The sequence below is a fragment of the Oncorhynchus kisutch genome, linkage group LG28, assembly GCF_002021735.2.
Source record: "Oncorhynchus kisutch isolate 150728-3 linkage group LG28, Okis_V2, whole genome shotgun sequence".
In the NCBI taxonomy this organism is placed as follows: domain Eukaryota; kingdom Metazoa; phylum Chordata; class Actinopteri; order Salmoniformes; family Salmonidae; genus Oncorhynchus; species Oncorhynchus kisutch.
The window spans coordinates 5,990,822-6,005,691 of record NC_034201.2 but is presented as its reverse complement, the minus strand read 5'-3'; the positions used below and the strand labels follow the sequence as shown (position 1 = coordinate 6,005,691).

At 44.4% G+C, this 14,870-nt stretch overlaps 1 protein-coding gene across 4 annotated transcripts in view; it reads left to right on the top strand.

Annotated features, from left to right (window-relative positions):
* Positions 1-14,870, top strand: part of LOC109872824 (pro-neuregulin-2, membrane-bound isoform-like) — a 116,875-nt gene that overhangs the window by 39,970 nt on the left and 62,035 nt on the right. For 2 of the 4 annotated variants that reach the window (XM_020464176.2, XM_020464177.2), the window contains exon 1: positions 4,102-4,442. The exons of the other annotated variants lie outside the window; for them this stretch is intronic. In XM_020464176.2, the coding sequence (XP_020319765.2) occupies positions 4,328-4,442 (115 nt within the window). In that variant the 5' untranslated portion in view covers positions 4,102-4,327. Of the gene's footprint in view, positions 1-4,101; positions 4,443-14,870 lie in introns of those variants that run through there. 4 annotated transcript variants of the gene reach the window in all.

Sequence of the window (14,870 nt, the reverse complement as noted above, 5' to 3'; positions counted from 1 at the left end):
ATCATCAGAGATATTCATTTTGATCTATAACCGTAATAGGAAGGGAATGATAGCAAACGTAACCACTAATTTCTTTGATCAGTAACTGTAATACTGTTCCAATTGGAGTAACACGAACTGTTATATTACTTGTTTCTGCAAAACGCGTTACCCCCAACACTGGCCATGAGGCACCAAATAAGCTAGATCATGCCTGTCAAGGCGAATTCGCAGCAGGCGCTACTAGGTTAGCAGGACTTATTCCACTAATTAGGGATGTAGGAAGGGTAACAGTGGCTTGACCATGGCCCAACCTTGACTCCCTGATTTCAATGTACTATGGCCATTGAGGCAGGTACTCAAACCCCCCCACTCTTGTTGCTGGCACCCGACGATGCTGGGATGCCGGCTGCTACTGGCTCTCCCATCTACGGTGGAATTGCCAGCCTACTCTCTTGTGTAATACATTTAACGTTCACTCGTTTCGTTGGCTAAACTAACCGGTTACGCCTCACCTTGCTACTGTCAAACGAGACTCCTAGACTGAGAAAGGATGCTACCCCTACGGCTTTCTTCGGGTAACACTGTGCCCTCACAACCCTGAGAATCAAGGCACTGAGAGAGTCTCCACCTACATAGACAGTTACCTGCTTAGCTCCCCATCCTGGGAGCAAGCAGTAAGAGACATTGCTTCCCTTGTAACCCCCCCTCTCCAAGCTGGGGTTCAAGATCAATCAGGGGGGGGAAAAAAGAGAATATATAGGCATAATGCTGGATTCTCTCTCGCCATTCGACACTCTTAGATTAACTCATTAACTCACGGTCGTTTCGACAGTGCCTCTCCCTTTCCACAGGGGGCGCTCGGTCACCATTTCAGTAGTACCTCTTGCCCCACTGAGGTTGAGAAAATTCCAGTACTGGGTGTCTGCCCAACGTATGTCTACATGGCATCACCACAATGGTCAGATAAAGGTATCCTCTGCATGTCTCTTGGCTCTCCGTCACTGGACGAGCCCCTCAATCTTTGTTTCTGGCACCCCTAGGGGTAGTGGCAAGAGGAAGGTGGTGATAACAGACATGCCACTCACGGGCTGGGGCGCCGTTGACGAGGGGAATGCAATAAACGCTGCATTGCTCACATAAAATGACCTAACATTTCTGGCAGTGTTTCTTTCACTGAAACACTTTCTACCCTCCCTTTGGAATTGTCATGACTTGACCAGAACAGACAATACGACTGTGGTGGCTTACATCAACCACCAGGGTGGCACTTGGTCCCTGTGCTTACAGACTATCCATCAGGATTATTCAGTGGAGCAGGGCACACATACTGTCCCTACTCGCAACGCATGTCCCGGGAGTACTAAACGTAGGAGCAGACTTATTATCCAGGGAGAATCCCCTTTAAAAGGAATGGAGACTCCATCCCCAAGTGGTGAAACAGATCTGGAAGAACAGCCAAGCATCCGTAGATCTCTTTCATCACAAGAAAATGTGCACTACCCATTGTTCTTTGCGCTAGCTTTACTCCCCACTTTAGCCAGAGTGAGGGAAGAAGGCTCATCCCTCATCTTGGTAACCCCTCGATGACCAGGCAAGCTCCGGATAGCAGAGATCATTTTTTTCTGCTGTATGACGAGCCCTGGCATCTCCTGTGACCCAAGCGACCAGAGAGATTTTCCACCCTCACTCAGGAACCATGGCCCTCTGGGCCTGGCCCGTGAGAAGTTAAATCTGGATGTGACAGGCTTACCGCTCGGAGTCATTGAGACTGAGCACTACACATTCACTATATGGAAACAAGTGGTGTGTCTTTGAGAAGTGGTGTGACCAAAAACAGATCATTCCTTACCAATGTTCTGTATCAGAGGTTTTCTACAGGACCTTATTGACTGAGGGAAGGCTTTCCCACTGTTAAAGACATGCTTCGGTTCTCTGGCGACTAAGAAAGCATTTTTTTGAGCCTCCCGCTTTGGGCTGGATGTTTCCATGTGTAGTTCAGACATACATAATCTATGAGAAGAATTACAGTCCCCTAGCAATTCGAGTTCTAGCCAATGAGCTTCAGCCGCTCGCAATTGAGTGACAGCTGGCGAGAGGCCTACCCAGCATTATCCTATGAGGTTGCAAGGAGGGCCCATAGGCTCAATGGACACAGCAGAGGGAGAGAGAGCAATGGCACCGTGCACATATCTGCATATACTGGATGTGACGTACTATGCAATGTTCAAGGACCACTTTTGGCTCGTGAGTGAGATAACAGATCTACTGACTAAAAAGTATTCAGAGGTACCGGAGAATCTCTTTAAGGTCCATCTAATCACCATCTTGGCCTGTAATATACTCTGAACGTCGCGTACGTCCAGTTCCGAAGCCTACAGTCCCATATTTCACAGGAGCCTTTTTGAGCCACTGGAAATCATGAAGATGAAACATCTCTCCTTTTAAAACGCTTTACTACAAAACGAGTGAATGAGCTACATGCACTGTCAGTTCACCATTCGTGCCTGCACGCTGCGATACGGGAGTTGGCTCTATACTTCATGTGAGATATCGAAATGAATAATTGAAAGAGAAATTAATCCCTGTCTTTTTAATCCCTGTTCTCCTCATGAGTGAGATATCTCACTGCATACCCTTACTCGCAAAAGTGTGCGGAAGTTCGGCCTGCTCGAGAATGAACAGAGGGCGGGCGAGTGGCTCTTTTTAATGAGGGGAGGGGCTCACCTCCTTCGTCACTCGACCTGTCTGTCTCTGACAGATATGTGTGAGTGGTTCTTCAAGCTTCTGAGATCAGAAAACGTTTATTTGTCAGGCTATTGGATTTAATTACATCAATATATCAGCAGTAATTTACACTGTATGATTGCTGTGCAGTGTTGCTGGATGTGTAAGACAGACTGCATGTGTGTGTGTGTGATTGTGAGAGAGAGATAGAGCTCGCTCCTCAGGTTGGTGATGACGATGCGCCGGCAGAGAGAGACGCAACCACAGACATGCTGTGGCTTGCTAGCACGGCAGGGGTAGGAGGACACAGGGAGGAGAAAGGGAGAGGCAGAAAGGGGCCAGAGAATGCGAGAGAGAGAGAGAGAGAGAGAGAGGAGTAAAAAGGGGAGAGGGAGAGGTGTGGAGAGGAAATGGATGATTGTGTGTAAGGAGCATATGCATATGTCATGCATTGTGACGTTTCTAGTTTTCATTGTTTTCAATGCATATCCTCTTGTTAGGTTTCAGTGTTTATTACCTAATTCAGAACCACATTGTGTGAGTTTGGGGAGCATGTAGAGACCCCCTAGCCAACATGCACAGGGGGCAGACCCAATGGGTGGTCAGTATGGGGGAGGGGTTAACTGGCCCCTCTCCAGGGGTGCAAGGGTCAGTCATAAAGACCAGATATGCTCCAGGCTAGAGGTATCTGGGGCTGGGGCTGGGGGAGGCTACAGGTGGCCTGCTATATGGGCCATCACCTCTGCTCTGTGGTCTCTGTGAATCCCAAACCACCCCCAGACCCCTATCAACTCGCTCCGAGGGCCCTCTGTTGTCACTTGTTCCTGACGAAACTCGAGGGTGACTTCCTGACAGTAGCGAGAGGATCAATAAAACCATCAAGTTCGGGACACACCGGTGATTTGAATGATGCAATTCATGTTCCGCTTTTAAATAATAAAACAAGCATGACATTCAAATAAACAAATCCCATGCCATCTTATACACGTGTCAAATGACGAAATCAGACATAAACAAATGCACGTGGCATATCATTAGGCACGCCTCTGCATATTTTTTTGTTGTTGTTGCGCAAACTCAATAATGTGGTGCCTTATGTGATTCCACTTCGCTCTGAAGCGATGGTCGAAGTGGCTAACTTAGGGTCTAGATTGCCCCTACGCGTGTGAACATGCAAGTGTAGGGCAGAGGGGCGAGAGTGGAAGGGGTTGATTTGGGATTGGACCTCTCAAGTCTCCGCTCCAGCATGAGGGCCTAGAAGAGGCTGTGTTTATCGGATAGTTCTAGGCAGGGAACAGTTAATTTCCTATACAGCAAATGAGAAATGCCTCCCTGCTCACCCCCTAGGTCTCTCTCACTACCCTCCCCTTTCTCTCCTTAGCCGGTCTCCTTACTTTTCTCTCCCCCTCTTCGGTCGTCTCTTTCATTCTCTCTCTCTCTCTCTCTCTCTTTGCTTTGCTGTGAGTAGGTGTTTCCCTACTGTGGGTGATTGGTGCAAGTCTATATAGGAGGGGAGACGCTCTGACAAGCTTAGAGTCTAGCGTAACACGCTCCTCACAGGACTACCTGTTTTTGTCAGTGATTTTTTTTCCTGAGAGGATTTACACTTTCAACTGACAGCATGTCGGAGGGCAGGAAGAAGGAGAGGAAAGGGAAAAAGAGTGGGGGGAAAAGGGCACGGAAAGAGGAGAGAGAGCGCAAAGAGAAAGAGGAGATCGAATTGGATCCAACAACAGGTAAAAATGACTCGATGGAGAGGACATTTGGAGGTGTGTGTGTGTGTGTGTGTGTGTGTGTGGTGGAATGGTGGGAGACTGCAGGGCCTGTGAAAGAATGTATCACCTTGTCTTGTCATAGCTTGCCACATGGAAGTGTTTCCTAATGTGGGCAGCATACATGCAGGGCCACATCTGTTGGTGTGGTTGAATGTGCCTTTGGCGTGAGAGCCCAAATCAAAGCCCTCAATGAGCTGGGGACCTCACTGCGCACACCACGGTAACACCACTGCAACACACAGCTGGTTTGGGAACATCTTGACAGTGGCCGCAGCGCGTAACAATTGTTTTCTTCACATTTCACTTTCGCAAACGTGTCTCATACAGCAGCCTGAAACTATTGCTTCGTTTAGTTTTCCCATGTCCTCAAGGGAGTGGGAAAACACGGTTTCCGAAGCAAAACATTTCGCTCACACGGTGTATAGTGAGGTACAGTATTACACAGTAACCCTATTCCTCACAGTCCATGTACAGTAAACATGGACCAACAGAACACGCCCAGGACCGTCCACCGTCTCTCAGCTTTAGTTCCTAGCGGCAGTGTTTCCCTTGTCAAGTGGTTCTCTCATTTCTCGCAGGAAAACCCTCTGCCATTTGAATTGCACTGCAGCTGCTGTCCTCTGAGTCACAAACGCAGCAATGTGCTATCTCACTGGTTGCTGCTGCAAGCCGCAACACGCCCCTGCAGTTTGACACACGGTTAGCAGGTAATGCCTGCCCCAATCTCAGTCCTACTCCACTTAAACTATGTCCCACACTAAAGGAATGATTCAATAGTCTCTTTAGATACCACATTAGAGGTCTTCTCCGGTCCAAGAAGTTGGATCCGGACCTAAACAGACCAGAGGACAATCAGATCCAGAACCGAAAAGACCAGAACTTTATTTTAATTTTAATTTTAAAGTGGGATCTGACACGAATGGACCCGAGAACAATCAGACCTGGACCCGATGACAACCAGACTTAGACCCAACCCTAACAGGTCCGGGTTTAGACCAGACCCGATTGGACAGGAGTGAAAGAATGTTCAATAATGTTAATCAGCCAAGTTGCTCTTCTGGTTTACACATAGGTATTTATATGTTGGCTAGGCCTTCTATAATTCAATAAATTCACCTTATTAGCGTAAAATAAATATGCAGAGCTGTGGTCAGGGCCATTCGGGTCTATCAACTGTAGTTACATAGACCCGAGATCCGATTTCCATCAAACAGGACCTGACCTGGGTTTGAGAGACAATTTGGACCCAGACCTGTCAGGTCTTGGATATTTGGGTCCACACACAGTCTCACGTGGCAGGTTTAACCATGAATTAAATACTGGACTGGTGGGAGCATTTTTTTATTTTTATACCCTTGTATCATAGTGGGAGGTTTTCAGCCAAAGCTAAAGCGTCTGTGAATGTGTGAGTAACCCAGCCTGTGAACCCTCTCCAGGGGCTATGAAAGAGGGCCTGCGTCCCTCAGTCTGCCTTCACTAGGGTGTCTGAAATGCCAGGCCCCCAGAGAGACACTCAATCAGAGACCTTTGAAATCGCAGAAATATCAGGTCACACAGACAAGGCACTGTATTGTATTGTCTTTCGCTACCCCCACCCACCCAGTCACTCACCCACCCAGGCCCGTACTTAGGTTTCTTCCTCTGGATTCCCCTGGCAGCAGTCACACCACCATGGCTGAGCGCTCACAGCCTTGTCCCCTGTAAAACTGGGCGCTGGAGCTTCCATTCCTCTACTCTTTTAATGTGCTGATTATTCCATTGTTTCCAAATCTGTTTCTCAGATCTTGGTTATTAACCAACGTCTCATAGAATACTAAATCTTCTTGACATGAAATTTGCCTGAAAGCTGTTAAACACAATTAAGAGAAGGGCCATACTTTTGTTTGTAGTTAGTTATGAGAGAGGGGGGGGGCACAATCAGGTCCAGAATTTAGCTGACACGTCTGGTTGTAACGGTTTTCTTCTATCTCCTCCTCTGACGAAGAGGTGTATAGCAAGGATCGGACCAAAATGCGGCGTGTAGATTACGATTCATGTTTAATGACAAACACACTAAACACAAACATTACAAAACAATAAACGTAAATGAACGTAACGAAAACCGAAACAGCCTACACTTGTGTAACACAGAACAAGGACATCAGGACACTAAGGACAATCACCCACGAAAAACTCAAAGAATATGGCTGCCTAAATATGGTTCCCAATCAGAGACAACGATAAACACCTGCCTCTGATTGAGAACCACTTCAGACAGCCATAGACTTAACTAGAACACCCCACTAAGCTACAATCCCAATACCAACACACCACATACAAAAACCCATGCCACACCCTGGCCTGACCAAATAAATGAAGATAAACACAATATATTTCGACCAGGGCGTGACACTGGTGCCCAAATTGATGACATATGTCGCGCAGCGATAGTCGAGGGGAGACGAACGGATTTGGTTCAGTCAGTCGTCCTGATGAGCCCTTCCCAGCTAGCCAGTGTGTCATTGTAGCTAGAAACTTCTGTTAGACATGTTTTTGAATTTCTTTGGAGTGTTCAGAATCATTCCGTTTCTATCAGAGTAATTATTATACTTTACAGAAATGTAGACGTTATTAATGACTTAGTTGTACAAATCACTAGCCTACAATAAATGTGCTTTAGCTGTCTCTCTGGCCTGATATTGGAGACACTATCCTAGCTACTTTCCTCTCCTTGCTGCGGCAAGCGGGAGTGAAGGACACCGTGCCCTGTGTTGTGTTCCCAGCTTGCAGCGCAAACTCTCCCCATTGAGCAGTGTAGAATGTATCACGGTGACATCCAGATGGTTACTACCAATATTACACGATATTTCCCATGCAGGCTGCTATCCTACTCTAAATAAAATGAACAAATTGGCCACGTTAGATACCGCCTGCGACATGTAATAGCCCGGTGGGATGCACCTCACGTCAGCAAAGATCCTCCCAACACCGTTGCACTGGTCATTAACACCGGCTTGTTACTTCAGCTAATTGGCATGTCACGGTGACATCCAGATGGTGACCAAATACTACAAGTTACTTCTCCCTCTCGCCCTTCAAAATGAACACAACTTTCTTTTCCAAGTTTTAACCAGGGCCATGCTGTTGTTGGTGCGAGCTAGCCAGCCCAGCATATAAACTAGCTAGCTGGGAAGGGCTCATCAGGATGACTGACCATTCGTCTCCACACTCGACTCTCATTGCGCGACATATGTCATCAATTTGGGCACCAGGCATGTCCGTATGTCCTCTCCCTTACCTGCAGGCAGCTTTCCTTTAATCTGTCATCCTCACCTGGTGTTATGTGGACTCCATGACACTATCCTTTTTTTCAAAGACAGTAGATTTAACTAAATATGGCTGATTGACCTGTGTACTGTATAACGCCAAGTTACCACTACTGATTCTCTATCCATTCCTTGTGTTATTCATTCTCTGATTTTCTCTCTGCATTGTTAGGAATGAGTAATTACTCAAGAGATCGATAAGCTTGAGACACCATATTTTATGACAAACAACTCTGTTATTAGTAAATGTCATTTCAATTCTATAGTGATAGACCAGAGAACAGAACGACCACAATCTTACTTTTGTACCTGCGTTAAACAAATGTAATTGTATTATTTTTTTCAACTTTTATTTAACTATGCAAGTCAATTACTATCAGCCATAATTGAATGTTTCTGTCTATTTGAATAATTAGTGCTATAGGTTTGAAATGTATGAAAATGAACCATGCGTCAACATCGCAATGTTGCTCAACCACAATATTTTGCTTTACAACATGAATCAAACTAAAATGGATCACACTATATTAAACCATTTCTCATCTCACTTTAAATGGGGACGTAGTGGGAGATGTTTTACACCATTTTTAATGACTATTCATGCTTAGCCCTACCAATCTTGATAGAATAAACGTCTTTATTCTCTTCCCAACGGCAAACTCATCTTGCTTACCACATTTCCATGGCTTGACATAACGTAATTGACTCCCAGAATATTTAACCACTAACCTGTCGATAAAAGCTTGTGAGAATCTGATCCACCAAGTAGATTTATTAAGACATCATTTTAATGAGGTCATGTTTAATTTTGTAACATTCGGTCCTTTGTTGATATTTGCGAATGTAACAGTATAACTTTAGACCGTCTCCTCGCCCATACCCGGGCGCAAACCATGGACCCTCTGCACACATCAACAACAGTCACCCACGAAGCATCGTTACCCATCCCTCCACAAAAGCCATGGCCCTTGCAGAGCAAAGGGGAACCACTACTTCAAGGTCTCAGAGCAAGTGACGTCACTGATTGAAACGCTATTTAGCGCGTACCCCCGCTAACTAAGCTAGCCGTTTCACATCCGTTACACTAACATAAAAGCAATATGAACTAGATACAGTGGCCAGTGCTTAAACATTGACTTTATTTTATTCCAGGTCATCAGTTTACATTGTCTTACTTTTGTCTCTCCTGTAACTTCTCCCAGGCTAACACCTAAGACCTAGCACCTAGCTAGCATGATACTTTAAACCTATGCTGTCATTTAGTCACTAGATAGGGTAAGAAAATGCATACGTTTGGAACCTTGAACGACTAAACGCAACTTTACATCGGCCAAAACCAAATTTTGCGAAACATGGTCAGACTGGGGTGTTTCTTTGCAGGGAGCTCGTCCTCCACCTTAGGAAAGTGCTGACTTTACTACGTCGTTCTAGCTTCTGTGTTATCTGAGAAAATGGCCATCTTACTTTCACCCCGTGTTACTTTCATACGGCTCTGCCCTAAAAGCATTTCACTGTTAGCCTGTTGTTTACGAAGCATGTGACAAGTAACATTTGATTTGAATTCTTCTGCTAATTTAAAATTGCCCTTAGGTAAACACAGTTCCTCATTTCCCAGGTCCATTATGAAACTGCTGGGTTTTTTTTTTCTCTCCGTTTGATGGGTCAGTCAGCCTGTTGTTTTACTGCATAATAACAATTATTATTATTACAGCCCATTTATCTGTGTGCGTGTGGTGTTCCTGTCTTATCTCTCTGGTCACCAGTCAGACAATGTGGCTATTGACTCAGAGAGGAGCGTGGTGTTATAGTGAACCTGATGATAATCTGCAGTGCTTTGTCTGGAGGGGGGAAAACATTAAAACAGCACCTCAAAGAGAGCCTGCGACTCCATTTGAAAACGATTATGTTAAGCTTCCAAGTAGCACACTGTTTCTTCTGTTTGTGCCACTTTTCGTATCACTTTTCGTATCTGTTGTACTGTACTGCCTGTGACTCTACATTTCTTCTACACACGGCTGTAGTTTATCCAAGTCTTCCTGCTTCATGCTGTATGGCTTTGGGGTGTTTTTTTCTTCTTTTTTTCCCCCTGAAAATGTTCAGGCAGTTTTATCTGCTTTATGTTGACATGAAAGAGAACAGAAGGCCACACACGGAATGTATGTACTTTTTCAGCCATTTGAAGTCTTTCTGTCCAATGTTGGTGGATCATTTTACCCAGTTTTAATGTCACTCCTGAAGCACTATGATCAATGATCATGAGTGTGTACTTTTAACACAGCCGATATTTACTTCAAAGTGCATTTCAAGAAGACGGATGGACAGATGCTCAGCTATGTAGAATGAATAAAAATTGATCATTTATGAGCGGTAGTGGAAATGTGGTCATCGTTTGTGCTGAAAGGGTAATCCTACTCATTCTCATCTTTCGACAAGGGACTTATTTTAATTAGGTAAGTTAGGGGTGTTGTAAAGATTGCCAAATAATGACATTAACATACTGCTCTCGCATTCTTAGCAAAATAAAGTATGACTCCCCGAGGAGGTCTCAAACCCAGACCACCAGCACCGATGACTAATGCCCTAACCACTATCCCAATAAGGGTTATCCCTAAGTGCTTATTAGGCCAGTATAGGCCCTGTCCAGACACGAACCCTAAGCCCTTCTTCCTGGGCACTTGTGTAGATCTGAAATAACTGGATAGGTGTAAGCAGTAGGGGGAATGCACTTTCTCAGCTCTGGTAAAAGTACTCAAGAATGTATTTATTTATTCAGGAGTAACATTAACTCCAAATTATATGCCCCCACCAACATTAGACAACTATACAAAAAGTCCTAAAATGGCAGAAATAAGTCAATCAAATCAATGATAAGAGAATAGTCAGAACCTGACACAGACATGATGGTGTAGCAGAAAAATAGGAATGCTGTGAACCAAGAGGTTGTGAGTTCAAATCCCAGGGGAGGACATAATTACAGTTGACTAATAATTACTGTATATAAATGAACATGTGCATTGTAGTCATGTGTGTCAAATATGTCAATTGAAAACACTGTTAAAAGCATTCAGTGTGTCCCTAACCTTGCCAACAAAGAGCTGTGAATCGCTCAGTGGTTCACCAATCACAGCCTTGATGGGCTCTGCCACAGTAACAAGGAGTGATGTGTAATGAAGCAATAACATTTTTTTTGGGGGGGGGGAACGTTTCTTTGGGACCATCAGGCGACGTCATGACGACAGATGCACAGGAATGTTCTTGCAACGTTCCCATGGAATGTTTCTAGAACATTAATATCTTATATTTTGAGAACATGGCAACCATGAAAGGGTCTCTTGGAAACAGGCCTTGCGCATCACTGGAACATTTCTCTGAAAACGTTAGGTAATGACCTAATGAGACTCTAAAGTTATGGGAATGTTTGTTGTTAGCTGGTAGCAAGGGCAGACCTCTGTATCGGTACCGGAACATTCTGTCGTACTGACTGACTCCCAGAGCCTGGGAATATGGCTTACTAGGCTTTCATCAGGCTATGTGCTGCTCTAAATTGGGTAGTAGAAGCGTATATATGTAAATCAAGCACAGTATTCTCCTCTAGACTGTTTTCTATACAAGTCTCGATTTTAACATTAATTTCCTCAATGCTCATCCTTTACAAAACTATGTGCTGAACCAGACCTAATGAGAAGAGCAGGGTACAAGGAGTACACTGTTGGTAATCTTGTCATAGGTGAAGATTCCTTACTGTTTGTCAGCTGGGGTTGTTTATTTTGTATTGTGGTTGGTTTATCTTGTTATCGGGAATCACAAGGATACATGGAGCCTACAGCAGTAAGAGGCTGGGATGCTTTCAGTCAAGGATTAGTCTGAGGACATTACATAACTAACAAAGTTGGCTGGAGATCCCCATAGCTTTCCGCCAACTCTGTCGCCATTGCAGAAAAAAAGAACCTTGAGGTTAAAACCCGAGGATGAGCTCCTATCTCCCTCTGCCTCATCTGGCTGGCTGCGATAGCTCACTCTGTGTGTGTGTGTGTGTGTGTGAGTTTACCCCCTGCAGTGAGAATGATCATTAGCCCTCCTTTTTTAACCTAACAGGAAGTTGTTGACAGTTCTGAGGCTCTGTCTCCTCTAAGTGTTTTCTAACAAGGCTTGTGAGAGATGTGTACAGCTGGATTTGGACTAAAAATAACATGTGTCCTATTGATCTATGATGCATGGTCTTTGTTCTGATTTAGACATTCCCTTGTTTGATTCCAGCAAGTGCAGATGGCACTGACAGCTCATCTTGAAATGGCTCAGATAATTTAGAGATAAAAATAATTTCAGTTCGACGTACTAAACCCTTAGCCACTCCCTGCAAAACGTGGTATGTACACAGGTGCTCCAATCAGCAATGGATTAGGAGAACTTCTGAGAATGTCAGGGTAGAATGGTGCTTACAAAATTGGGCAAATTGTATTGATGGCCCCTTGTATGGATTTGTATATAAAGTGCATACGGAAAGTATTCAGACCACTTGACTTTTTCCAAATGTTACATTACAGCCTTATTCTAAAATATATATTTTTTCTCATCAATCTACAGACAATAGCCCACAATTAAATATTTGCAAAGTTATACAAATAAAATAAATGTCATATCACATTTACATAAGCATTCAGGCTCTTTACTCAGTACTTTGTTGAAGCGCCTTTGGCAGCGATTACAGCCTGGAGTCTTCTTGGGTAAGATTCTACAAGCTTGGCGCACCTGTATTTGGGGAGTTTCTCCCAGATCCTCTCTAGCTCTGTCAGGTTGGATGCTGCACAGCTATTTTCCAGTCTCTTCAGAGATGTTAGATCGGGTTCAAGTCTGGGCTCTGGCTGGGCCACTCAAGGACATTCAGAGACTTGTCCCGAAGCCACTCCTGCATTGTCTTGGCTGTGTGCTTCGGGTCATTGTCCTGTTGGAAGGTGAACCTTCACCCCAGTCTGAGGTCCTGAGTGCTCTGGAGCAGGTTTTCATCAAGGATCTCTCTGTACTTTGCTCCGTTCATCTTTCCCTCGATCCTGACTTGTCTCCCAGTCCCTGCCTCTGAAAAACGTCCCCACAGCATGATGCTGCCACCACCATGCTTCCCCATATGGATGGTGCCAGGTTTCCTCCAGACGTGACGTTTGGCATTCAGGCCTACGAGTTCAATCTTGGTTTCATCTGATCATTGAATCTTGTATCTAATGGTCTGAGAGGCCTTTAGGTGCCTTTTGGCAAACTTTGAACGGGCTGTCATGTGCCTTTTACTGAGTGGTTTCCGTCTGTCCACTCTACAATAAAGGCCTGACTGGTGGAGTGCTGCAGAGATTGTTTTCCTTCTGGAAGGTTCTCCCATCTCCACAGAGGAACTCTGGAGCTCTGTCAGAATGACCATCAGGTTCTTGGTCACCTCCCTGACTAAGGCCCTTCTCCCCCGATTGCTCATTTTGGCCGGGCGGCCAGTTCGAGGAAGTTCTAAACTGCTTCCATTTTAAGAATGATAGAGGCCACTGTGTTCTTTGGGGACCTTCAATGCCAAAGACATTTTTTTGGTACCCTTCCCCCAGATCTGTGCCTCGACACAATCCTTATCTCGGTGCTCTACGGACAATTCCTTCGACCTCATGGCTTGTTTTTTTTCTCTGACATACACTGCCAACTGTGGGACCATATATAGACATGTGCTAAATTCAATTGATTAGACATAACATGTGGACTCCAAGTTGTAGAAACATCTCAAGGACGATCAATGGAAACAGGATGCACCTGAGCTCAATTACGAGTCTCATAACAAAGGGTCTTAATACTTATGAAAATAAGGTATTTCTGTTTATATTTTGAATACATTTCCAAACATTTCTAAAAACCAGTTTTCACTTTATTATTATGGGGGTATTGTGTGTAGATTTCAGAATAAGGCAGCAACGTAACAAAATGTGTAAAAGGTCAAGGGGTCTGAATACTTTCTGAATGCACTGCAACTAGCGTTCCTAAAGATTGACGCCAAAAGCATTATGGTATCTGCTTAAAGTGAGTGAGATGGTGGAACCTGGACCTTTTGATTAGCTGTTAGTTCACCCAGATTTATAGAGCTGTCAATGGATGTTTCATCAATGTGAATGTTGTATACGATAGAAGCATGGTAACTCTGTTATTGTCACATCATCTTGTCACAGATTTCCAATGGACAGAAAAAAGGATGAGCTACTGATGGGTTAAATTCACCAGTATAATTGCTGGTCAAGTATAGATCTTTCCTGATACTCTTTTGATTTATGTAACTGTTCCTTTAAACTAACAGCTTCTTGGCCTCCTCTTACTAAAGAGACACTGTGACATTCTGGCAATTAAGGTAGTTTCGATTACGCTAGCGTACCTGTAGACTTTCAGTCATTGCGCTAACGCTAGTTAGAATTAGCTCGCAAAACTATTTGTAACTTCCTTCATACTGCCATCAGAGACATAAAAATGGTATCCATGAGTTCATCGGACTCTGGGTAAGTAGAAAAAAAAACGTCTCAATTTATGGAATCTCGCAGTATCCCTTTAAGCACTGAAAATAATTGATTTTACAATTATAGATGGAACCCCAGAAAGTGCATCTTTGTTCAAAGTATATCACATTTGGGGTTGTTTAGGGAAGTGTTCCAGGCCAGACAGGCATCCCTATGAGAGCAGTTCTGCCACATTAGACTGGACTAACGGGGGGGGGGGACCACATAGGCTAACCCACAAGAACAGGTTCTACCCTGGGATCCGAACAATGATGTTCCATCATGTTGTATTTCTACACACTATTCCTTAGGTAACCTTGCTTTCTCATTCTCTAATATCATCTACCATATTCAGAACAACTTACAAGAACCTCATTCAGTAAGGAATTGGAAACAACCACTTGATCCAAGCATTATAAGGAAACCTGTAAAAAGGGTGACATTTTGACAGCAATAATGCAAAGATGATGCCAGAACGATCAGTATCATTTGGAGTTTGAAATACTGCTGATCAGGGCCTCCCGAGTGGCGCAGTGGTCTAAGGCACTGCATCGCAGTGGTCTAAGGCACTGCATCGC